Source organism: Neofelis nebulosa, chromosome 15, assembly GCF_028018385.1.
Source record: "Neofelis nebulosa isolate mNeoNeb1 chromosome 15, mNeoNeb1.pri, whole genome shotgun sequence".
NCBI lineage: Eukaryota > Metazoa > Chordata > Mammalia > Carnivora > Felidae > Neofelis > Neofelis nebulosa.
In genome coordinates, this window is record NC_080796.1 from 21,157,902 (window position 1) to 21,184,360 (window position 26,459).

The 26,459-nt window shown below is 41.4% G+C and overlaps 1 protein-coding gene and 1 long non-coding RNA gene across 10 annotated transcripts in view; one reads left to right on the forward strand and one right to left on the reverse strand.

Annotated features, from left to right (window-relative positions):
• DNM3 (dynamin 3) overlaps positions 1-26,459 on the forward strand; it is a 575,498-nt gene that overhangs the window by 538,462 nt on the left and 10,577 nt on the right. For 5 of the 9 annotated variants that reach the window (XM_058702383.1, XM_058702380.1, XM_058702381.1 and 2 more), the window contains 2 exons: positions 5,400-5,626; positions 6,301-6,543. In XM_058702383.1, coding sequence (XP_058558366.1) covers positions 5,400-5,626; positions 6,301-6,543 — 470 coding nt within the window. Of the gene's footprint in view, positions 1-5,399; positions 5,627-6,300; positions 6,544-8,727; positions 9,316-11,430; positions 12,099-26,459 lie in introns of those variants that run through there. The other 4 variants (XM_058702384.1, XM_058702388.1, XM_058702386.1 and 1 more) reach the window with 3 other exon arrangements.
• On the reverse strand, positions 11,806-14,435 carry LOC131496610 (uncharacterized). The gene is made up of 2 exons (XR_009254570.1): positions 12,778-14,435; positions 11,806-12,462 (listed from the first exon to the last, which is right to left on the reverse strand). It is a non-coding gene; the product is annotated as an uncharacterized LOC131496610 (long non-coding RNA).

Sequence of the window (26,459 nt, forward strand, 5' to 3'; positions counted from 1 at the left end):
GGTCAGGCTACAGTCGAAGCAGCAGACTTTTGTTCAGGACACACATTAACACCCCATGGCAAGCACAGTTTGATGGCCTCTCCTCCGCAGCTCACTCCACCGGAAGATTCGTCATCAGAAAATCAAGAAAGGGGATCCAGCTTGATTGTAAAAGTGTGACTGGCAAAGTGGTCCACAATTCTGTGTTGGGACCCATAGGACAGCCACCCACTGGGTACCCATTATTTTGCCCAGATTATAAATGAAGAAACTGAGCCTCCGAGAGGTTAAGTGACTTTCCCAGGGTCACACAGCTGGGGCTGGCAGGGTCAAGATGAAAATCCAGATCCTCCCATTTGCAGTCTGAGGGTCTGTCCATTTTAACGTCCGTTAATGCATATGGCGAGGTTAGGAAAACTAAATACAGCTCAACCTTCTCAAACTAGGGGACTCCTATCCCCACAGCACATACCTGGTGTATCTTCCCAGAAGGTTCATTTACTCAAAGATTTCATTAGGGGTTGTTTGCATATGAGAAGCAATGTTTTACATATTAACTAGAAATTCAAGCAAACCCAGATAATACAAAATAGAACATAAAGTTTTTATGAAACTTTTTAAGAACCAAATATGAAGCCTAGAGGCATTTCACACTTGGAGTGTGTGCTGCTCCTGGACCCCCCGGAGATCCACATCCACTCTCCTTGGCCATTGGCACTTTGCTGGAAAATTAGTAACATGTGCCCTAGTTTCAGAACTCACTGTAACTTTTGTGTGTATGAAGTAGAGTGTTATTTCAAATGTTCATTATTTGAGGTGAAAGTACACCTTAAATACCAGGACACTGAGTTTGTTTCTGTGGGTCAAGAACTCAGCATCCTGCTCAAGAAACAGATCGGGACCAGGGTCCAGAAGTCCCCCTCGTGTTTCCCCTCCCCCCACCCCCATCACATCCCCCCCCAAGGGTAACTCTCCTGATTTTTTACAGCATAGCAGGGTGCTGCCTGTTCTCGAACTATGGAACCATAGTTCCATAGAACTATGGAATCATATATAGTGCGTGCTTGTTGGTGTCTAACTTCTTCTGCTTGACGTTATGTTTGTGAGTCAAAGGATGTTGCTTTTTAAAGAAGGGAAATGTCATTGGTCTCTAGCAGAACTAAATCCCTGAGAAATGGAAAGGGAGCTAAAGCAGACATGAAAGAACTGTGAGAGCTCAAAAAATCACAAGCTTGTCACCAAGCCCTTTTCCCAAAGTAAGCACGTTTACACTTCTCAGTTACGTTTTTTACATACTTACCCGTGTGACCGCGAGCAGTCACAGACTGCAGCCCTCCCGTCTAGAGACGGAGAGACCTTAAGGAAATGGTCTTCTTAGTAACAGAATTGTGTGACAATTCTGGGAATGTCCCTTCCATTTGTGAAGGCCTTAAAATGGTCTTAGTTATGAAGACAAAAAAAGGTCTAAGTTGCAAACCTATCACAGGTTGATAGAGAAGGGTTAAAGTAAGAAAGAGGGGAAAACATGTGGAAGGTTTTTAATGACCTCACATTCCTCTACACTGAGCAGAACGACATGGCACAGTCATGCCTGTTTATCTAGCATGTGGAGTCTGAGCTGCAGTGAGGTTTTGTGTATGAGGATTTTTTTTGTGGACCGTGCCAAGATGTATAGGTTATAAGGTGTTATAATTAATTAAAAACATAAATATTATTTCAAGTCTTACATCCAAGTATAATTCATCTATGTCACCTTCCGTGAGGTACATTCCAAATGCCATCATCTCAAAGAGATCTACTTGGCCTCAATTGTCGTGCAGAATCCTTGATTTACATATTTGTACCAGGGACACACGGACTGCTCAGAAAGTCCCTGAAGTGTCTGGAAATTCCCTGAAGTCCCCCCTACCTTTGTTCCAGTTGTAGCATCACCGCACTAAGCTAGCACATGAGTAGAGGCTAAAGTTTTGTTCCAGTGCAAAATAAAATGTTAACCTGCATACGCTCTGTATTGAACTCCGTATGTCACTTGATGCCTGCACTATTGCGATAGCTTGCTCTTTTGTTCTTGCACGTCTGCTCACCTAACGCCAGTCTGGCCTATGTGCTTTAGCAAGAATAGCTTTTGTGTGCTGAGCACAAACGAAATGCGAGGCATTGTGCGAGGCAGTTTATGATCCTCAGGACAGCCCTTGACGCAGCTACAACTGCTGCCCTCATTCTGCAGATCAGGAACCTGAGACTGACAGAGGTTGCTATTTGCCCAAGAACGGGAAGCGTGGGAGCTGGGACTCGGATTCAGAGCTGTTTGCTCCCAGAGCCTGAGCTCTTGACCACTGTGCTGCACCGCCGTTTTCTCCCATGCTAATCATACTCCTATGAATTCAGAGCTTTTGCCAAATCTTTGGGATAGTAGGCAAGTTTTGGTGTGTAACATTTGATGTGGAAGAGTTGATTCAAGGCAGATCTTTTATCAGAATGCTGAAACAAGCCCTTATTATTTTATTTCGTGGTTTGACAGCCGCTTCTTACTTCAGACCTGCTTTAAATCTATTCTTGGAAGGACCTTCTTTTAAATTACGTTTAATAGATTCTAAGTGATGCTCCAGTTAGAGGTAAAGCTTCAGACTAGCTGAACTCGACTGCTGTTCAATGCCAGGAAAATTGTCTGGTTTTGAGTTCTGAGCTGCGCCATGTATCTGAGTGCACACACACACACAGCCGTGGAAGATTTGTGTGAATGTCCCTGACTCCTTGAGTACTCCTTGGGACTCCTGCAAGTGTGCTGAAAAGTGAATAATTCTCCAAAAAAGGGGGAATGAAATATTCCCGAAGCTAACTTTACTGTCTTTCCTCGAAGTCTAACTTTCCTTCCTGACTTTGGATTTTCTGCTCTTCGACTCACCCAAACCTCAGTGGTTGAGGTGTCCTTGTTCCTTTCGTTCTTGCCCTGTCACATCAAAACAGCACCAAGTCGAGTTGGCTTTTCCTTTATAATGTAATTTAGCTGTGCCCATCTTTTCTATTCCACTGCAATCTTGCTAGATTAAACCCTCACTAATAGATCTCATAAATGATCTATTAGTCTTATAACAGATTTCTTTATCGCTGTTACCACCCTTACAAATTCTTTTCCAATCACAGACTAATTTCCCTAATCTCTCTTTTATCATTTCACTTACTTGCTTACAAGTTTTCTGTGGCTTCCCATTACCAAGTGGATAAGGTTCAAATAGTTTTCTTTGGCATTCAAGGCTTTCACATCTGGCCCTAGGTGACCTGGCCACATTACCTTCCACAACTATCACACATAAACCTATCCTACTAGACAGTTGTCCAAATACATCCTGTCTACTAGATTACTTCCATATTTGAGTCACTCTTGGTTTAAAAAATATGTGCAAAGAATACTTTTTATTTCACCACAGTGAAGCTGTGATTTACCTGAATTTTCTAAACTATTTACATAGTTTGATACCTTTAAAAAATAATAAAGCTATGTGTTTTAGACTCTTATCTCTTGGTTATGTATTTAACCACAACCCAGGAATTTTGAGCATCTGACAGCTATTCCGTTGTCTGCCTGAATTTGTAACAATTAAATATACTGGCCTTTGCTCTTTCTTAGAAGGACCCAGTGACTCTAGATAAGGGTTAGTTTCATTTAACAGAGAAACTGAAAAATCCAGGTTGGTTTATTTTTCTAGGCTTAAGTCAATTAGCATACTTCCTTGCCACTCTAAAATAATGATGCTTAAACATAAATTGTCTTTTTTTTTTAATTTTTTTTAATCTTTATTTTTGAGAGAGAGAGACAGAGTGTGAGTGGGGGCGGGACACAGAGAGAGGGGGACACAGAATCCGAAGCAGGCTCCAGGCTCTGAGCTGTCAGCACAGAGCCCGACTCGGGGCCCAAACTCATGAACCGTGAAATCACAACCTGAGCTGAAGTCAGACGCCCAACCGACTGTGCCACCCAGGCACCCCCCAAATTGTCTTTTCTAAGCACTCAAAGTGGGGAAGACGGTAATGGAAAGAGCACCAGACCTTTAGTCAAAAGATTTGGGATTCAACCTAATGTTATGTGATTTTGGGCAATGTACTTAAACTCTGAACTTCAATTGCTTTATCTGTAAAATTGGGATCATAGGGGCCCCTGGGTGGCTCGGTCAGTTGAGCATCCAGCTCTTGATTTCAGCTCAGGTCATGATCTCACAGTTGGTGAGTTCGAGCCCCATATCGGGCACTGTGCTGACAGGCGTGAGCCTGCTTGGGATTCTCTCTCTCCCTCTCTCTGCCCTCCCTGCTCGTGCGCTCACTCTCTCTCTGTCTCTCTCTGTCTCAAAAATAAATAAACATTAAAAAAATTGGGATCATAATACATTTCCTAAGTGTGTGGTGAGAATTAAATCAGAAGACTTCTGAAGGCACTTGGGACACACCATATTCCACTGATCCTCACATTCACTTCACATTTAATATTTCTGACGCCGAAGATGCATGTCACACTCAATGGCATCTTGGCATTCTGTCATAGTTTACTTGATGGTGTGTTCTCTTTGTGGCCCAGAAAATTATGGTGTCTTCAAATTACTGGTATCTTAGACGTGGAGAAATATGGTGGCCAGTGCTCTCTCCCGCAGGGTGGTGCAGTATATGCATCCTCTCCATTCTCGTTCTGCTACAAAATGCCACTCCCCTAAGACTCATATGTATTGTTGGTACTTAAGTCTTTTTTCATGTATCTGCTAACCATGGAAACTCATGCCAGTTCTCATTACTGTTAAGTAGCTTCTATTGGAAACTTCTAGAAAGCGGAGACTCTCACTTTTTTTTGGTAAATCAACTTGCATAATTATATAAGGTTCTGTGTTTAATAAAAATTCACTTATTGGTACTAATTCCACTTTTGAGATGACACTGAATCCTGGGATCTTGCTAGTGTTTCAGTGATTTTGGTAAGAGCTAGGAATACCAAGGAGTGGATGGCTTGTGGTATTATATAGGTTTCTTACATCAGTGTTTTCTGTTGAAAACACTGCTTCTTCCCTCCTGGTACCTGCCTCGTCTCTAAGCCAAGCAGCCTCAGACAACATAGTGGAAATGCTTACGTAGCCAACAGGCCCTGCTCTGGCAATGGCAGGGTTTAGCCCTCTTTTCAACTAATGTAGGTTTTCCTTTAGTCCACAGCCATGAGACAGAGGGAAAAACTGTTCCTGCACTGGTGCTGAGAACTGGGAGGGCAGGAGGAAACTAGGAGTAAATAGATGCATACACACTGTACATCTTGCATACCTCACGCATCGTGCACCTTTTCCCAGAGTGGGCTGTTGTAGACTTTGTCCACAGCCTCTGAGCCAGTTTATGCCATCTGACCGCACGTGTGTTCCCATTTTTATTTTTCTGTGGTGACCTGACAGGTTAAAGATTTCATCAATTCGGAGCTCCTAGCACAGTTATATTCTTCGGAGGACCAGAACACTCTGATGGAGGAATCTGCTGAACAGGCGCAGCGCCGGGATGAGATGCTCCGAATGTACCAAGCCCTTAAAGAGGCCCTCGTGATCATTGGTGACATCAACACCGCCACCACTTTCACCCCTGCACCGCCTCCTGTGGATGACTCCTGGATACAGCACTCCCGCAGGTAGGAAAATGGCCCCATGTCACCGGAGGCCTGCCAAGCTCATCCGGTATCATTTTCTGAGTTTGCTTCCCTAAACCAATATGAACCTGAAGAAAAAGGATAATGTAAGTCCAGGAGTGAAAGAGGAGGTCAGATTTTCCCAACCCCCTTCAAAAACAAGCACAAAACATCCCTACAGTGGAATGTTATATGGTCATTAAAAAGAATAAGTTCTATACTGAAATGAAAAGATAGTCAAATTAATGTGAAGCTTTAAAAAAAAAAAAGTAAGTTGTAGAATGTTGTGTTCTAATATGTACAAAAAAGGAATTTAGAGAGAGAGAGAACATTGCATTATATGGCACTGTATTTTATTGTGTTGTATTATAGAAGGTATTTGAAAAGGATACACAAGAAACAGCTACTGGTTGTCTCCACAGAGTGCACGGTTGGAAGGAGGGAACCTCCTCTCCACCATTGACTCCTTGTATACCTTTTCTTTTTTTAAGTTTTTTTTTAAAGTAATCTCGACACCCAGCATGGGGATCCGACCCAGGACCCTAAGCTCAAGAGCGGCATAGTCTTCCCACCAAGCCAGCAAGCAGTCAAAGTGTAATTTTTACAAAGCAACCAGGAAGCTATAAAATACTCTCTTAAAGATGAATTCAGACAGAAACTGCTCTGTCTCTCCCCAGGTCACCCCCTCCGAGCCCCACAACCCAGAGGCGGCTGACCCTGAGCGGTCCCCTCACGCGGCCCGCTTCCGGCAGAGGGCCCGCACCGGCCATTCCCTCTCCCGGACCCCACTCGGGGGCGCCCCCCGTGCCCTTCCGGCCCGGCCCGCTGCCCCCCTTCCCCAGCAGCAGCAGCAGCGACTGGTCCGGAGCGCCCCCACAAGTGCCCTCCCGGCCTACCAGGGCCCCGCCCAGTGTCCCCAGGTGAGTGCTCTGCGCGCAGCACAAGCCGGTGTGTGCTCTTCGGTTCTCTTCTCATAGCATGACAGACAGAGTTTATTTGGAAAAGAAAATCGCAAAGATATTATCCTATACATTTGCGATTTTCACCCGGGAAGGGTATTGTGGGCAAATGGTGGAGCCTGTGACACCATTTAAAAACCAATATGTGGTCCAAACCTCTCCTTTACCAACTGGCACACACTTATTGAGACCACAGAAAACTGGGTCCAAATGAATGACATTTGGGCAGCTGTTCGTAGAATCTGAGAGAGCACTTTGAAAGGCAAGAAAGAGCTGTGGCGGGGTTATTGCAAGCTGTGTGCGCCATAGGTCCCGAGAGTATCAGGAGCTAAGGCCTTGCCTTCTCTATTACCAAAGGAGTTCTAGAAAACCACTAACTTCAAGGAATATTATCCATCTGCCCTCTGAACTATAACCCTTAAGCCCAATATTATTAACTTTAATGTAGCCTGAGTAAAAACCGGACTGATTAGTTTGCAACCTTTTTTTTTTTTTTTAACTACGCATAGAAATTTTAACACGCACATGATGATTGCTGTGTGCAGTCACTAACCATACATGAGATGGAACTTTGTACATTTGAATAATACACCTTGGCATGTGTAAGCAGATTTTTCAGGGTTGTGAAACAAAATACTGAATAAGTAAACGAAACTTGAAACGTGTACAGTTGAAGCTATATTCTCACTTTTGTGCATTTACAGTCAAATATGTACAATATGTATAATTAGAGATTTTATTTTTTTTTAATTTTTTTTAATGTTGTTTTTTTTTTTTGAGACAGAGAGAGACAGAGCATGAATGGGGGAGGGTCAGAGAGAGGGAGACACAGAATCTGAAACAGGCTCCAGGCTCTGAGCTGTCAGCACAGAGCCCGACGTGGGGCTTGAACTCACGGACCGCGAGATCATGACCTGAGCCGAAGTCGGCCGCTCAACCGACTGAGCCACCCAGGCACCCCATAGAGATTTTAAAAATAGAAGGAATTAGGAGGTTTTGTCCTCAACATCAGAAATTTTCAAAGGAAAGAACATTAGCCCATACAGAAATTTAATTTTTTTTTAATTCAATTCAGAGGATTAAAATATTTGTATGCTTAATGAAGGAAAACCTTACTATGCATGTACCATAAAACAGAAGTGACTTCCTCCGGCCCACGAAGCCTGAGTCACCTCACCCTCTGATTGCGGGCCTTACATTTATTCTGATCTTCATACTTTTGGGTGAAATGAAGAGAAGGGGCAACTTAAACATGTAAACAAAGGGTGGTGTAGCAGGAATGGCAGAGGATGTGAAATCAGAAAACCTTGTTTGTCACAGACCTCGCACAACTCATTAAACTCTGAGCTAGGGGTTCCCCATCAATGAAAGAGGAACGATTTCACCAAGGTCGTTGCCCACGTCATATGAAATGAGGTGTTTGCAAGAGCTTGATAAACTGCAAGGCACTGTGGTTGTTAGGGTTATCATCACTTTGGTCCCAATCAGAAAGGATATATGTACTCTCAAACCTATTATTTTTTTTTTCTTAAAAATAGGTTCAGTTTATAACTCATTTGGAACACAGCTAAATTTCTAGTAATAATAGTAAAAGTGATAGCTAATATTTATTGTGCTCTCACTGTATGCTAGGCACTGTCCTAAGTGCTTTGCAGGTACATTTTTGTTTACTGCACACAGCAACCCAAAAGGATAGGTTATTATCCACTTTACAGATGAGGCACAGAGTTCTAAACAACTTGCCCAAGGCTGCTCGACCAGACCCGAATGGAGCTGGGCTTTAATCCCAAGCAGTCTGACTCCAGAGCCCAGTCTCCTGACCACAATACCAGGGTTTCTCAACCTCGGCACTGCTGGCATTTTCCTTGTGGGGGGCTGTCCCACGCACTTCAGTATGTTTTGCAGTATCGGAGCCTCTACCCAGTGGATGTCAAGTCGTACTCCTCCCCTCCCCCCCAGTTGCAACTATAAAAATGGCAACATTGCCAGCGTGTTTGGGGAGGTGGGGAGTGGGGTGTAAAATCCCCCTCTCCTTGAGAACCACTGCACTACGGTATTTCAGAGATTTTTCCCTTCCGTGTAAAAAATAAATTAAAAAGATCATTGTTGAGTCTCACTGCAAGTCAGATTAAATTACTGTTTTAGGAAACTTCAGATTGACTGGGAAAGTGTCTGCCATTGTGCCAGGAAGGTATGGAGGCCACTGGGCAAGGGCGTTGAGAGTGGGAAGACAGGAGTCCCATAAAGAGTCGGCTGTTTTGTCTGTTTTGCTATAAGAAGGAACCAGAGCAACCTGGCGGCGCCTTTCCTCAGGAATGAACATGCATGTCTTTGTTTGCTTGCTTGGCTTTTTTACCTCTTTGTTTCAGATAAGCTGGCTTGCCAATACCCTTCAGAGATTCTGTTGAATGCTGAATCGGTTTGTTAAGTGGGATGGAGTCGCCCTTGGTATTCCCAAGCTCCTGCGCACAAGGTAGCAGGCAGGAATTGGTAGCTTGCGCTAGAGAAGGGGAATCACCAGCTTTAATGCATCTGTGTTGGGGAATTTATAGGACAGCAGTTATGTTATTCAACATTTCTAGAATATTCTCAGCTTGGAGCCAGATCTAACTTGCCCTGGCCTTGAAAAGAGTCTCAAATGTAAAACAGAAATGAGAGTTCAGAGTAAAAGAGGAAAGTTGGTTTTTGTGCTGAGCCTTCAAGTTTCAGCGCCAGTTCAGCACAACGGGAGGGAAACCCCTCTGGGGGGGTGGGGGGGGGGGTCACCTGAGAGGGAGCAAGAAAGACTCTGTCAGGATCCTTATGCCTATTAAAGTTTAGCTTTAGATGAAGAATTCTGACCACATAAAGTCTGTTTTTAATAAAAGCCAGAGCAGGAATCCTACCAAATGCAAGCCAGAAATGGGGTTTAAGATTTCAAAAAAAAAAAAAAAAAAAGGAAAGAAAGAGAAAAAGAGACGACAAAGATGGAAAAAGAAAGAAAAAAGTTGAGGAAGCTCTTGTTGAAACTTCACCTTGTTCTGTTTATTTATATATTCTGATTTCCCTCTATGAGTTGCCTCCATTTTCTCTATTAAAAACTTAAAAAAAAAAAATGAAATGCCATTATCCATCATCTCCAGGAAAACAACCCTTAGCTTTCCGAGAAGGAAGTTTGATTTTTTTTTTTCCCTAGCTCTTTACTTTCTTAAGGGCCCTTTCTCGTCCTTTATCTGAAACCAGAAACTCATAACGTGACAAGACAGTACAAACCATGTCCCGCCGGCTCCCTGTTGGGCATTAATATTACAGAGGCAGTAACTGAACTTTTAGAGGCAAAATATTCCGCCATTCGGCATGTGCCTGCACGTAACTTTCTTCTGGATAATTTGTAACTTCATTAGCAAGTTATGATTTTGACTTTTAAGAGCATATATACTTTTAACCCTATTCAAAGGTAATGAAAGCACTTGCAGTTGGACAGAAACCATGAGCATTCTGCTTTTTTTTTTTTTTTAATTATTATATATTTCCATTCCAATGTAAAGGAAGAGGAAGGAGAGAGGCGGGTGGAGTCATTTTTGGCCCCACTTTTCTCAGCTGCTCAAGCTGTTCTGGTTTATGTGCGTGGAGGCTTTCGGTGAGGAAGCTGGAAATACTGCGAGCTACATGCCTGTTTTAATTACTTCCACCTGAGCTGGGGGGCATCTCTGTCCCAAAGAGACTCACCAGTAGGGATGCTTCTGTCATTAGTAAGTTCAGTGTACACAAATCTGATTTGTGGAACATTTTCTACCGCCAGAATATCTGACGTGCCCCTCCCCTCTCGCCCCACTCAACTCCTCTGAAGGGGCTAAAGCCCAGTTTGAAAATCCCAGCCAGTTTTGTTCTTGTTTAGCAAGATGATCTTAAGCAGACATCACCACCTCTTTAGGGGCCCTATTCTCTTACTTGAAGATCCCAATCTTCATCAAATACTAACGTTGGGGCTGATGTAGCTATTTTCAGTCACAGCTTCTTAAAATTAGTTAATTGGGAATCACAGCCTTTGACATTAACAGAACAAATTAACTGAAGCAGAGCGTGTTTTTCCTGGCAACAGCTGATTCTGGCATTATTTTACTCATTTGTCTTCTCCCCTCTCCTTGGACTAAGCTATTTTGCAACAGTCAAAAGGGGATAAGGATGGGAGGAAGGGTCTCTATCCAAGGAAAAGCAAACTTCATTTGCCTCGTCACTCAATCCTCTCTTTAAAAAAATATATATTGAAAAACTGAAGTATGTTCTTTTAACTACCCTTGTCACCAAGTCTGATGGTGTCTTTTAAAAATGGCAAAACTGAATCATAGGAAAGGATTTGGCTTTTACCCCAACTCCTCCACATGACAGAAACGCAAGATGGAAACCAAGAAACGCTCCATCGGAGGACTCTCTGATGAGTGCCATCGCAAAGCTGGCACCCTGCTCTGCGTGCGCAGCCCCGGAGGGGCATCAGCACTGCCACAGGGTTTCCCACTCGGACCCATTCCGTGACTTATTCATTTCCCCCGACTTGACATGGCACCCTTGTGCCATGGCACCTTCCGGTCCCCCATTCTCCATAATTTACTGCTAAACCAACCATGGCAAAAGATACATAAATCCCTCTACACAAGGAGATAATTGTTGCACTCGTGGTCTTTTCTTTAAGGAAGTAAAAGCCATTTGGTTCTCTTTACAATTTAATCTTGTTTCAGACATTTGACGTTGATACCCTGCTGTGCTATATCTCTTTTACATATTTTATATGTTGATTTAATTGACAGTTGACACGGAACCCCTTTCACTTAGGGAGAAGGTCTCCTTGTTTTGTTTTGTTTTGTTTTTCAGCCAGTCCCCCAAATTTTGAGTAAGGACAAACCCACGATTCTTATAAGTGTGTCTTTGCATCCCTAACATGAAGGTTTGGTGCCATGAAGGATGAAGCTGCTGAGAATTGAAGTCATGGGCTCAGGGTACATGGACAATTAAGCGACTTTGGGGACTAGCCTGTGTCCGACTCTCCCGCAATCATGTCCTGGAAACATCCTGATTTGCTCCCTCTTCAAGAGCCCTCTAAAAGTATGACTTCTCTTAGCAGCTGAGTGTCATTTGGACAAATGATGAATTCGCCTTGTGATTTCTGATTTCAGCCATGAGGTTTCTTTTTTTTCCTTACTGTCCTTCCCCTTTAAAGAACAAATAAATAAATTTATGATTAGGTAGTCTGATTTTTCAGGGAACAGTTTTTATTTTTAGCGACTGGATTTAAAAGTTAAGCAAAAAAATTTTTTTAAGTATAAATGCCAAGAATAGAAACAACTTTGAGGTATTCTTTCTGATTCTTAATACTTAATGCATTTCATGAGGCTGCTGTGTCACAAAATTTGTTACTGAAATCCCAAATGTAATTAATAATTTGTTGCAGGTTTAACATGAGTTGTCATGATGCTTCATATCTTTTAATGAAAACAGAAATGCGGCCATAAACTGTTCACTAAATAAAATATTCAATTTAATTTAAGCCCCTCAATTAACTATCCCATCAAAATCATTCAAATTCCACAACGATTCTGGTCGTAACATAATATTGCACTGAGGTGAATCGATGGTTAATGGCAAAGTTTTTCATTCTTCAGTCTCGGTTTCAATCTGGTTTAAGTGAGGGTAAAATTAGTCTGGTGGTTTCCTTCTTGGGTCTAGCAAACTTGAGTCTCCTTTACACAAACATCTCCATCCTGCCACAGTGCGAATGACGGGCAGCGTGTGTAGGTGAGGCCCGGGAACAGAACTGCAAGGGTTCTGAAGGTCAGAATCTGGGAGTTTTGCAGAGGTGTCGAGGCGGACTTCAGATTGCCTTTCTGTTTTCGATGTGTCCCCTATCTTACTTTTCCAAACATCCGATGTGGCAGGAGGATAGAAGAAAAAAGAAAAGAAGGAAGGATCTACATCAAACTAAGTACAAGCAACATAAATGCAGACAGGCTGCAGGCAGTGGTAAATATAACAATATGCCGCTGTTAGCCCAGTGGTAACTGGCATTAAGTTAACGGAATACAACTGTTTCCACATCCCATGACAAATAATAGCAAATAGCTCTGTCATTGTTCTCTCTGGGGTTCTAAGTTGCTAAGCTTCAGCCATTGCAGGGAAAGCCCTTCTGAGTTTCAAGATACCCAGCCCTGCCCTGGGCTTCACCTGATTGATAGAGGAAGACAGCCAAGACGGGAGTCTGGCACAAGAGCCACTGACCAGTGAAAACTGCACAGTAAATGATGATTATTCTTCCTGTGGCCAGTCGGCAGCAAACTGTCACCGGTTGGAATCTGCTGAATGTTCCTCTATACAAGTTGATGTCAGCTCAAAAAAGAAAAGAACAGAGCAGAAGAGAAAAGGAAAAGAAAAGCGAACTGCACCCGGTGTAAGCAGACAGGCGCACACAAGCTAGTACTGCTCTTTCATCGTGCCCTCTTTTGTCTCCTTCGCTGTGAGAGAAGAGTGATTTTCCAGGGAAATCCTTCACATGCAGACAGCTCTGGTTAGATGGCATGTTTTTCAGTGACTTCAGAGATCCATAGCACGAACAGCTCATTCTCGGAGTGTGCTGCTCGGATAAAATTTAGAGGTGAGAGAGCCACAATTCATGGCCCTGAGCTGCCGGGTGCTTCTTCCTCCCCTCTGACTTATCAGCTACTGTGAAAGACTAGAAGCGAAATTTAGCTTACAAGAGTTGCTTTAGCTGATAAACAGCCAGGAAATTAAACATGAAATTGTAAACACTGCATCTTTCACTCAGAATGTGCCTTAAATGCTTACCTCCAGCAGTATGAGAAAGGGAGTTGAGGACTTAGCTGAGGGTTTGATGGCTTTTGTCTGCCTGACATAACTTTATTGCTGCTTAAACACAGAATTTTTAAATGCCCAACACTGAAATCCTTTAGCTCACTAGAGCCAACATACTGTAACCATTGTCTGGGGGAACCTCTGAAGCTAAACACGTATTTCCACCCTTTAGTTGCCAAATGAAATCCATCTGGCTTACTAAATGCTGTTGCCAAAAGAATATTACACTTTTGGTCTGGCCGGTATTTTTAAGTGTGGGGGGAGGGGGACAGTGTTGGGAGGGCATTGGCTTGAGAGAATCTGTATGTGTATTGATGCCCTATTACCTGTACGTGGATGAAGCTGAGATCACTTGGCAACTCTGATCAAAAATAGAAGAATTCCTACCTAGGGCAAAGTCTAAAGCCACAAGGTATTTAGGCAGCCTCATCATGGCATGGTATTTTCTTTTCCTTCTGGCTGCTTTTTAGGCATCAGAGCCACGTGATAAGCAAACCCACAAATAGCGGGTACCCTAATTTCTGGAATTATTTTTTTAATGATTCCCATAAACACTAGGAAATGTGTTCCTAGTGTTCCAGCCAAAATGATCAGCTCACATGAACTGTACAGAGAACACATTCCATCCAAGGATCAGAAAAAAAAAAAATGGTTAATCAAAATGGCAAATGGCAAAATTCTCAATCACTCATGGTCAATGTCAAGGCTGGGCCTTCTTGACTTACTTCAATTGCTCAGACATAAGGAGAGTTCCAAACCTTCATCAAGTCAATGTTTTCCCCCATTGGAATTAGTTTCACATCCAAAATTAGGAAACAGTGTAAATACTGGGAACCCAGTAAATGTACAAGTTAATATAAAATTTAGAAATAAGCTCCATTCCCGGGGCGCCTGGGTGGCTCATTTGGCTAAGCATCCGACTCTTGATTTCAGCTGAGGTCGTGATCTCACAGTTCGTGAGTTGGAGCCCCGCACTGAGCTCTGCACTAACAGTGCGGAGCCTGCTTGGGATTCCCTCCCTCTCTCTCTCTTTCTCTCTCTCTCCTTCCCCCTCCCCCCCCCCCCCCCCCGCCGCGTGCACTCTCTCTCTCTCAAAGTAAACAAATAAACTTTAAATAAAAATAAACAGAAATAAGCTCCATTCCTCCCCTGCTTCCTTTGCGGAAGGGCTGACAACCCAGCGGAGAGGGAGACTAACGAGACCTGGGACAAAGTAGCCGCACCGCCACACAAGAGTCCCCAGGCTTCTGTGGCAGGTCTGAGAACCAAGAGGAAGTGAGACTGTGTGAGAAGAAGGCTTCAGGTGGTTTTGAATATGATCTGGGAAGTGATTTTATTTTATGGTCAAATATAGCAGTTGTCTCCACCATGTAAATATTACCTATATTTGGTTTCAGATTTCCATGAGGCAGCATTATCTAAATTTATTTTGGTCAGTATATATGACATTGATCTAGAATGAGACCTCTTGTGAGAGTAGATGAGAAAGACTTTCAAAGGTATTTTGCAGCCCAGAAAGTCTAAAATGAAATTATTTCACTTGGGCATGGATGCTTATATAAGATATATTCTGTACCATGTGTATTTTTTTAAGGTTATATTAGGATTGTTCTCAAAGCCAATTTTAAGAGTGAATGAAATTTTTCCCTCAAATAAATCTACCCTTAGCATCATGCTCAAGGGACTTTGCCAGAAAGTCTATACACTGCTCCACCTTTAGACCACCATTCACGGAGGAAAAGCTATAAAACCTGAGGAAAATGTCTACTTATTTTTAAAACAACTAGAATTTCTTTTTTGCTTCTTGGTAGTGTTGGAAAATATTTTAGTAACTAAAATAATAAAACTTCATGTGAGGCAAATTCTACCTTAATTATTGCCTCTTGGGGTGGAAAATTAAGGAAACATTAGTAAATGTGTTAACTAGAGAAACCACCACAGTAATTTCCCTCCACATATCTGAGTCTAAGGTCAAAATAAAACCCATGCTACACATATTATTTGAAAGAAAGAAAACGTCTAGTTTTAGCTCGACAATAGCAGTGTCAGAGTACTCAGGATTGAAACTAATGGACCACAAAAATCCCTGTGACTCATCGTTAGACACTGATTAACTTACTTAAATGCCCTATTGTTCAGTGTAGGAATCTGTAACAAGGCATGTTGATATGATTACTTGATTTTTTTTTAATATTCCAGACACTCTAAATTATCCCATTACCATCTTAATACTTGAAAACTCATTTTAAAGCACAGTATCTTTGAATAGACATGTTGAAATAGTGCCTCTCCTTTTTGCTTAAAACTTTGGTGTATAATTGACTGCATCTTATAAATTTCCTTCTTTTTTTTTTTTTTTTTTTTTTACCATACTTGCCTCCTCCAACCCAGGACCTTTTCTCCATATGTAGCTATTTGATGTATGTTGTTCATTCACCATCCTCTAGGTGACTGAACGACACATGGGGCACTCGTGCCAATAGCCACTGTTACTGTACTGTTCCAAAGTCCCCTTCCCTGTTGAGCAAGAAGAAAATATTTGTGAGCGTCACAAGGAGTCCTTGCAACTTGTAAATACTTTCATAATCTCCATAGACTGTTCAGCTTTCAGTTAAAGTGTTGTTCTTTTTATGAGTAAAGCTTGCTTTTCTATACTTTTTCCTACGGAGTTCATGCTGCTTATTAAGTGTGCATTTTGAGAGGTAAAAATACGAAGCCAGAACAATGAAGGTAGCACTGACCACTGTCTCCAGTTGAGAAAGCAATATTAAATCAGAAAAGCGAGGTCTTAGAACCTTTCTCTTTGCTGCATTCTCATTGCACTCTTGCTTTGTACCCCAATCCTGAGTTCCCTTGTCCCTCAGGTGAGCCCTGCATCCAACAGGACAGTCTTCCTTTAGTTACTTATGTCGGACACCTGCCTTCTAGCTTCTAGTGTTTGGCAGGCCAGCAGGATGAGGTAATAATCAGAAGAAAATGTTCTGGTTCTTTGGCCTCATCCACGTACAACATTATCCAAAACAGTTTTCTGTGAGTGAGAACAGAGTGGCTTTGAGATCCCTTGGCCTGACGTTCTGTAGGAGTGTGGAGGAACAAACTAACTCTTTTGATCCCTTCTAAGATAATGGAAATATAAATTATATCTTCCTTTGCCTGTCCTTTCCATGATGTTTACAGACAGATGTATGTAGAAATAAGAGCCTTTCACTTGTAAACATGTTGGCTTCACTTTCTCCAAGTCAAGCCGTCTTCTTAAGCACAGCTCCGTGGTCATTACAGCAGTGTTTTCCTAAAAGCATATTTTGTGAACTATTCCTCCAGGATGATGGCAGTTTTCGTAAGACAGATGCCTAAAAGACATATGGTTTTCATAGATTTTTCCGTCTAGACTAGCTTTATTTAGTGACTTTTGGTCTGAATTGGTCTAGTTAAAGTTTCTGTAGAAGCTTGTATAAAAATTTTAAATGTGGGCATACCATTAAGGTGTAAAACAAAAAGTTTGACTTCTTATTGGCAATAGATTAAAAGGGATTGGTTGAAAGTTTCCTTCAGGTTAAGTAATTCTGACCATCCTCTATGCCCACTCGTCCACTCCACTCCCACAACACTGTCCAGAATGGAAAGGCTTACCCCTCAAATCCTATAACTGTTAAATTCATATACTTTTCAGTTTTCTTGAGTAAATTCTTTGTGTTCCAGTTGATGTGTGTGCGTGTGTTAGAAAGCTATAATTCTTTCTGCAGACTCTTTACATGGCCCAGGGGACATATGATTCCTTGCCCTTTTAGCACCAATTTTTACAAACACAGCATTTCCCTCATTTAAAAAAAAAATAAAAGTAAAAAAAAATAAAAGCACCCATCAAGCCGTCGAGTAAAGGAGATGGAACATTTGGGAGTTTTTGTAGTACCTTCAGCCACTGATAAAAATTCTGTTTTTAAATGCAGTTTTTGAGCCAGCATCAAAGACTCGTTTAGGAACAGTATGACACTTTAAGAGGAAAATAATTACTTGTAGACTTGCCTAGAAATCGGCCTTTTGCTCCCTCTTTTGTGAGAGCTAACGCCATGGCTCAATCCCAGTCTAGCTGTATCAGAACAAGGAGACTCGTGGAAGGGGGAATGTTGGCCACTCTGTCTCCACCAGGATCATCACCTGGCTATGCACTAAGCATTTAATTGGACTTAGTCACATATTTGTTCACTGACATGGCAGCTTGTGAGGCACACTGCCTCTCTGTTTTCCTGTTTGCTTTAAACTTTTTTGTTTTTAAAACTTGAGCTCTAAGGCATGTTAGAGCTCCTCCTGCTGGATTTTTTATTTTTTATTTTTTTTAAATCATCACTGGGATTGTAATTAGTAAACCGGTAACTCTTTGTCTCCATTTCTGCCACTTGGACTTATAGGTGTAAGTGGCCAGAAAAAATATCACGTGGTGCTTTTAAAACTGACCTTTTAATTCACCAGGTATCATGGTCAGGCAGAAGTGAAACACTGGTGCAACATAAATCTTCCCTAAGTCTTCAAATTCCTTGATCTCTGTTTTTTTGTTACTAAAAAAAAGGAATTAGAAAGTTAACTTTTCCATCAATATTTCTAGTCACATATTTGCCCTGTCTGAGGTAAGGCCCCAAGTCAGATACTCATGGCTGCAAGGCTCTTGCCCTCTATCAGAGAGGGACAAAAAGCCTTTTCTGTCTTTCCAAACCAGGAACGAATATTCCAGTTCTATGTAGAGATTCAAAGGGGCGCCTTTTTCCTCCCCATTCCTGCTTCTTTTTCCTCTTCTCACTAACTTGAGATGACAAAGGAATGTGCATCTCCTCTCCCAGTAGCTGGTTCTTAGCACCTCCTTCCCAACCTCTCCTCCTTCCCCCAAATGGCGGAGTTGGCCAACCCCTTCCCCTGGTGCCTGGGGTGGGAGTGAGGGGGAGGGCAGGGAGAAGAGGACAGAAGAAGATGAAGAGGGTTAGACATAGTTGTGCCCCAGCAACATCAATGGGACTAGGTTTCTACATCATGTAAGTTCTTGGAGATCTCTTTGGGGATTTCTCAAAAGAGAGAGAGAGGAGGAGGGAGGGATGGAGGGAGGGAGGGAGAAAAGAGGAGAGAGAAAGGGAGAGAAATGGAAGAAAATCATCGGAAGGGACACTGCCTAACTTCATTCAATAGCCATGTGCGTGTAAAACTCTTTTCAAACCACATCCTTTCTTTTACCACTGTATCCCTCTCACCTTCTGCTTCTTTGCGGATCTTTGAGTCTTTCCCTCCACCCAGCTTTTCTGTTGTCAGTGATAACAGTCCAGAGGCTAAACCATGGGTTTTTTTTAATCTCAAAAATAATGCTGTTAAGGAATCATATTGTAATACAACCCCAAACCCTCTAAGTTCTCCGTTTTATGAATTAGGACTCAGAGCAAAACAAGGAATTTTGACACTTGTGATAAAGAACAAGACAACATTTTGTTTCTCAAACTGACAGTGCTTTTTTTTTTTTTCTAGCTTTCTTTCCTTCACACATACTATTTCCTATTTCTTGGGCTGCCAGTCCCCTCAACTTCCCTTGCTTTCTGGAAGTCCTTCTAACCCCCTAACCTTCCAATCCCAGGCTAAGACTCCAGGTGTCCCTGAAACTCCTGAGGCACAGCCCTGTCAGAGCACTTACACTGTTGCCCCATCTCGAATAGAAACTCTTAGGCAGTGATTATGTTTCCGTACCTCTGACTTAACACAGCACGTAGCACATAAACAGGGCTTACTGGGAAATGAAAGAATACAAAATGAGTTGATGTGCAGCACTTAATCGAAATTTATTTTGGAATTAACCCAATATTTAGTGTACTGTAGGAAACAATTTAGGGGCTCCTGGGTGGCTCAGTAGGTTAAGCATCCGACTTTGTCTCAGGTCATGATCTCGTGGGTTCGAGCCCCACATCGGGCTCCGTGCTAAAGCCCAGACCTGGAGCCTGCTTCAGATTCTGTGTCTCCTTCTCTGTCTGCCCCTCCCTCGCTGGCATTCTGTCTCTCTCTCTCTCTCTCTCTCTCTCAAAAGTAAATAAATATTTTTAAAAAAAATTTTTTAAGAATTGAAACACAAATACTTTCTCTCTTGTTCTGTTCTATTCAAACGCTTGCCTGCCTGAATGCTATTATAAAATTATTTTGTACAAATCACAAAGTGAGCAGAGTTAATGTGGGCAAATCATCCTTTAAGCTACTTTTTTGCTGGAATCACGGAAGTGGGTATATCTGTACTGTCCCTATGAATGAAATCCATGTGGGGAGGGAAATTAAAATTACCATTTATCTCAGGGACTAATTTATACAGGATATTAGATGTTTATATCATCAAATAACAGTTGTGGACTATTTTTCCCCTTATGTTCTTACTTCAGATTCCATCAACTGATTCATACTTTCCCAATGACATATGTTATAAAATCATGGGTTCATTTTCACAGGGGAAAGAAACTGGCTCTAATATGTAGCACGAATCATATTGGAGAATTCTTAAACCCTTTAAGTGGACTCCAAGTTCTCTGTTCTTTCCAACATCTACTGTAAACTATTCTTGGAGAGTATTGGCTCATTGTGTTACTAACGCTGAAAAGGCCAAAAATATGCTGGATAGCAGCCTATATTATTTTTTATAATAAATTACAAACTACTATCTTCCATGTGGTCAATATCCTGACCGTCGCATTTTTTAAAACAGCCTCATAGCTTATAGATATGCAAAAATCTGTTTTGTTAACAAATGCTCAAAATAAGAAGCAAAGCACAAATGCAACTGTGTTTAAAATACTGTCTCATAAGCTGGTAGAGCAGACATTTGCAGGATGAAGGTCTTAGTTAGTTGCCGTTCCATTTCACCCAGAGGTGCTCTCCTGATTTGTCCTTGGCATATTCATTCATTCCCATCCACTGAACTACTGGTTGGGACACTGCCCTCTGCAGGTGCTGTGGAGGACTGTCAGCAGGATAAAGAATAATCTTGGGAAAAAAAAAAAAAAAGAATAATCTTGGTTCACTGGAAGTTTATTAATGTCATTCAGATGATGAACTATGTATAAACTATATATACATGCCTTAAACTGTGAAAAACAATGCAAGGATGACGTAATTCAGGAGGACCATGGAGAGACAAGGCATTACAGTTCCCAAGGGAGAGAGACTATGGGCACCCCCGACTCAGCTGATCCACCAGGGCCATGTTTGCCTGGGGCTGCTTTCGAGACAAGCCCAGCAGAGCCCACTGTGGGAGGTGCTCTTTATGATTTTAGAAAACTCAGAAGCAGTTTTAGTTTTAGTTCTATTTTGTTCTGTTTTCTAAGAAATTCCCCAGATGTAGCCTTACTTCTTATGGTTCAGTACACAAAACCCTTCATTTAAAAAAGGGTGTTTTTGTTTTTGTTTTGTTTTTTACCTGTTTCATCAATAAGATAAACAAGTTGGGCAAGTTGGTATCAGATCCTGAGACTCCTAGAAACTGGGATGTGTAACTCTACCATCATCCTAATGTAATTCTATGTAAATTGAATTTTTGAGACAGAAGTATTTTAAAGCCTCAATTATCTTTAATAAGGACAACTTGTGGTATACAGAAGCCTGTTGCATATCCTTTTCTAGGAAAATACTACCCTGGTAGGTATATCTCATTCCTCTAGATGTGTTAATGTTTGTGTATCTTTTTTGAGTGTTTCCTTTTCTTTTTTTTTTTTTTTTTTTGGGGGGGGGTGGGGGTGGGGAGGGTGGTTCACCTAGCTAATTTAGGTTGGATTTCAGTCTTAACCCTCTCCAAAGATGACAATTTGGAATGCATGTTCATAGATACTTACTTTCTGTACTTACTGACATTATCGTAAGCAAATACAAGCTTCCCTAAGCAAGTATATTCTTCTGGTGATGACTAACAAGAAAACTACCAGAGATATAGTATCTTGGTCTTTACAAAATAAACCTAACACCTCTCTGACCCATCTTACATCTAATTCTCAAACGTGTCAAAGTATTTCTATAATCATTTCTTCATCCTTCTTAAGAGTTTTTTTTCGGTACTTTCTCTTTTTGCTCATACTTTATCTGCAAGTGAATTGAATTGCTAATAAAGTAAGACCAAAATCACTTATTATACCTTAGAACAATGGTTTTCAGAGCCTGGTCCCAGGACCAGCAGCATCGGCAGCATCTAGGAACTTGCTAGAAATGTCTCACCACATTAGAAACACTGTGTGGTGCCCAGCAATCTCAGTTTTCACAAGCCCACCTGGGAATTCTGACTTATGGTCCAATTTGAGAACCATTGCCTTAGCACATGCTAATGTAACTTGTCCAGTAGAAAGAATCCTGGCCTGGGAGTCAGGAAATCTTAGTTTAAACATAGAGGAGGAAGGAAACTGAGCTGCGTAGACTCAGTCTGGCTCATACATTTACCAGTCTCATAATTCCCACTTCCCACCCCAACAAGGAATAAAGGCAGGGGCAGAAAGACCAAGCCATTTCAACAATCAGTGTTATGGTACCTGGCGGCAAGAAAGTAGAGGAACAGTCATTTATTTCCACCACCACCCCACACTAAAGCAATTTGCCCTATAGAATTCTCCCCCAACCCCTGTTAAGATAGGCCTCACATCATGAATACTCAAAACCAGCTAACTCAAAGCAGAGCAGATGAAATTTTAGTTCTTCCATTCTTAGAAGAGAACTGAAAGAGACAGTAAGACAAATAATGCATTTTTCTCTTATCAGTAAAGCCAGTCCCCACCCCACCCCCGCCCTCAATGCCACCCACCCTGCATGAGCGTTGGACTTTCTTACAAAAATTGTCATTGTCCAAAAGACTGTAAAAGGTTCATCCCTGCAGCTACAAATGCAACTGCAAGTATTACATCTTTCCCTTTGATTTGGAAGCAGAAACATGGCTCTTCTATCATAACCATAAACCGCCCACACACAACACAGTGTTTCAATAAACACTAAGTGATGCAAGATGCTCCAGTTCCATGTAATGGGTTACTTAATGAAGCCCATCACTAAACAAAGCAACTGAGCAAAATTTGGTACAAAACAATTTTGCTTTGCCCAAAACAAACTGTCTTATGAGGTGAATGTCTTTGGAAACTCTTTGAATGGTTAGGAAGTAGACCAATGAAATGGCCTTAACAGTAAACCTTAAATGCATTTCTGGTCTTCAAGTTGGCAAACAGCATCGCTTATTAAGAAAATCACACTGAACAACTTAATGCTCCTCCTGAATTGCTTCCTAGTAGAGTTTTCTTGTTTTAGAAACAAAATGATGCCTATTCCTTCTAGGAGGGTGGGGAGGGGGATCTTTCAGGATTTTTAATTACTAAGCATATATATATATATATATATATATATATATATATATATATATATGGGTTACTTTAACCTGAAATGGCGCATATTTTAAAGATGTCACAATTATTTTGAAAGTACATGATGGAAATTTTGTCCTTTATCCTTTTAGTCATTGATTCACCACGCAGGTATGCAGTGCCTATTTAATGCAAGGCCCTAAGGGACGCTTTTAAAGAGCTCATAATGGAGAGATTCTCCTGATTTCTTTATTAAAAACCATGCCACGAGCCAAAGATCTTGCAAGTTTGACAAGAAAAGACAAAAGTGCCAGCACGGAGCAGACAGTTACATTCCCCTAGTGTTCTGCCTTGCTTCCTTTCTGCACTTGCCCATTACCGTTGTCTTTTTCTTGGTCCATCAGCATGATCCAAAACTGGGGACGAGATTAATGAGCAGCAGTTGGGCCATCAGAACATTTAAATCTCTCCCTTCTCTATCCCCATGATTGAACTCCTCCCTCCCATCCTCATCACATAATTTCTAGTTTCTTATAACCTCATTATAGACCTACATTCTCTTACGTCTTCCAAGTTTTATATATTGCAGTTGAAATCATATTTGCCCCTGCTTTTTCCACTTGAAATGAGGTGCGATAGTAAAAACCACTTGCATACTTGTCTATCCTGCTCATCTTCCACTCTGAATAGATTCTGAGTTTTTAAAAATCATGCATCATAATGCAGTTCACATAGTAGACGCTCAATAAATTTTGCATGCAACGTATAACTAGAAAGCATGTTATAGATCATCTAATCTGAGTCTCCTATGCCTGTGATGGGGAAACTCAGGAAGTTCTCTAAAGAACTTCCGGTGGTTAGTGAAGGTACAAATTGGCAGTTGGAGCTAGAATTCATGTCTCCTGACTCCAGATCTAGTACTCTATCAGCGGAAACTCGCAGATAAACACCTCAAAACTATTCTTGGCCCCATTGGATCTGTCCCCTCTGATCTGGCCTGTACTCTAACCTAGCCAAACATCTTTGTTTAGACACTTTTCAGTCATTCATTTGTACATTATTTAATAAATTTTTATTCACTGCCTTCTTTTATTCACTGCATAATCACATTATGCTAAATGCTGAATATACATAATAAATACACAATATGTATGTGGTCTCTGCTCTTAAGGAATTTATCAGAAACTATAGGCAATAATCTAGTGAATAAATAATAATTACAAACAGGATTAAGTGCTATGAAATACACAAATACCATGAAGTGACTGGGGGCAGGGTGGTTGGAAACTATAGGATGGTCAGGAAGCACTGAGGAATGACATTTCAGCCAAGAACAAATGGATCAGAAGAGAACTTAGTTTGTATTCGTTTCTCCCTTTGCTACAATCCTTGGTGCAAGCTATCATGCATGCAGGAAACAGTTACCAACCCACCATGCCATGTTGTATCCTGCCTCTCACTGAATTTGTAATTTAATATCCACTTAAAAAAAATCCCCTAATTAAGTCCAACCCATTATTGAATCTTCTGGTAGAGTTTCCTTCCTTCAAGTTCAAATTCTGGCCAACTCCCTCCTCACCTCCCAGAACTGCTTAATTGCTAAGAATACATTTCTATGGGTTATGTGACTATTTATCAAACTCGCTGAGGACAGGAGGCCTATTATTTAATACTTACTCCAAACATCTATTAAAAAATTGAGTATATATGTTATAGGTAACATTTCCAAAGGTCAAAATCCTACATGTCACCGTAGCTTTTTTTTTCTTTCTGCAGCAGCAATGATTGACTAACAAATATCTTTATGTAATGTAAAGATCAGTGAATACTCATCAATTGCTTCTCTTTTTACTTTTTTTATTTTTTAGTTTATTTATTTTAAGAGAGAAAGAGACACAGAGTGCAAGCAGGAGGAGGGGCAGAGAGAGAGGGAGACCCAGAATTCAAAGCAGGCTCTAGACTCTGAGCTGTCAGCACAGATCCCCACGTGGGGCTTGAACCCACACGCTGTGAGATCATGACCTGAGCTGAAGTTGGATGCTTAACCAACTGAGCCACCTGGGCACCCTGTATTCATCAATTGCTTCTTACTTCTGGGGATAACTTTAATTTATTCAGTTGTCAGTGGCTGAATGATAAGCACACCCTGTAAGAATAGGAAGATGAGTAAGATACAGCCCGTTTCTCATCAGTGGAGGTAAACATACAAACCTAATTAGGATTCAGTGTGATGGTTGTAATAGAAATATGCTGAGATGCTTTCGAAGCAACTGTATCAAGATGGGGGAAGTAGGTCAGAGAAGACATCACAGAGGTGAGTCTTGAAGGATGGAGAGCAGGTCTAGCAGATGAACAAAACAGCACTGAGGACGTAATTGCATGTAATATCACGCTCAACACTGTATGAGGCCAGTTAAGTGGATGTGACTTCTGGCCTCTAGAAACTTCACATCAAAGGAGAAAATGATTCAGGTTCAAGATTCAGGACATAAGCTAAATAAATACGGTCCTTTTAAATGAAAACGAGCAGTATGGTGGTGGAAAGGCAGGTGCTTTCGCATGGTCTGGGAGGACTTTTCCTAGCAGGGAATACTCAAAACATTTCAGGTGGTCATGGTAGCCAGTAGCCTTTCTGGAAAAAAGAGGACTTATTTGTTTACTCAAATTAAACAACTAGTATTGAACGGTTTAATTTGGTTACTGTGCCTGTAAGGAATCTCCAGTTACACTTTAAAAAACTGAGTCCCTGGGGACGCCGGGGTGGCTCAGTCAGTTAAGTGTCCAACTTCCGCTCAGGTCATGATCTCACAGTTCATGGGTTTGAGCCCCACATCTGCACTGGTGGCTCGGAGCCTGTTCGGGATTCTCTGTCTGCCCCTCCCCACCTCTCTCTCTCTCTCTCTCTCTCTCTCTCTCTCTCTCTCAATAAATAAACAATAAAATAAAATAAATAAATAAAATAGAGTGCCTGCCTAATGATAAGACCAGCATAAGAGGTTAAATTGGAGTGCACCTTCCCAAGGAAATCTTTCCTCTAAAGCCTCTTGGACATTTTTCAGGTGCCGGGACCATAGATATCTGCCAATATCTGTGGGTTTGTGCCTAAATGGTATTTATACCACTGGTCAACAATATCTCTTCTGCTTTTATTTTTTCCTTGACCGTCTAGTTTTATTTTATAGCTTTGTGATTTTTAAACATTTTATGATTGTTTTCTTTAATTTTTTATCTTCACTTCTTCATACCTGAGGAGGGATGTTTGATTTAATCATGCTAGTGTTTCCAATGCAGAAACAACTGCAAGACATGACTATACTTCAGAAGGAATCTTTCTGAAAAAAATCAATGGGAGAGTTTTATCAAGAAGAAAGGCTTAGCTTTGGAGAATTTGTTGAATTTTGCTGGTTACAAAAACTACTCCCCAAGATACTACATACAAAATCAAGTCCACGCAAAGTTTACTAATACACTTAGGAAGTAAATGTAGGGGTTCAGGAAATAAAGAATGTTACATGGTAAATTTGAGATTCTCACGTACAGTAATAGTTCATTATCTGGGGTTTATTCAGCAACCTCAGCTGACCTCAGAAACACCATTACTGACCAGAAACTGAGTGATACTCATCCTGAGCCTGTTTACACTTATTGTAGAGAACTCGAAAACCTTGATTCTCTGGTTTTCTAGGTCCCTGCAAATTA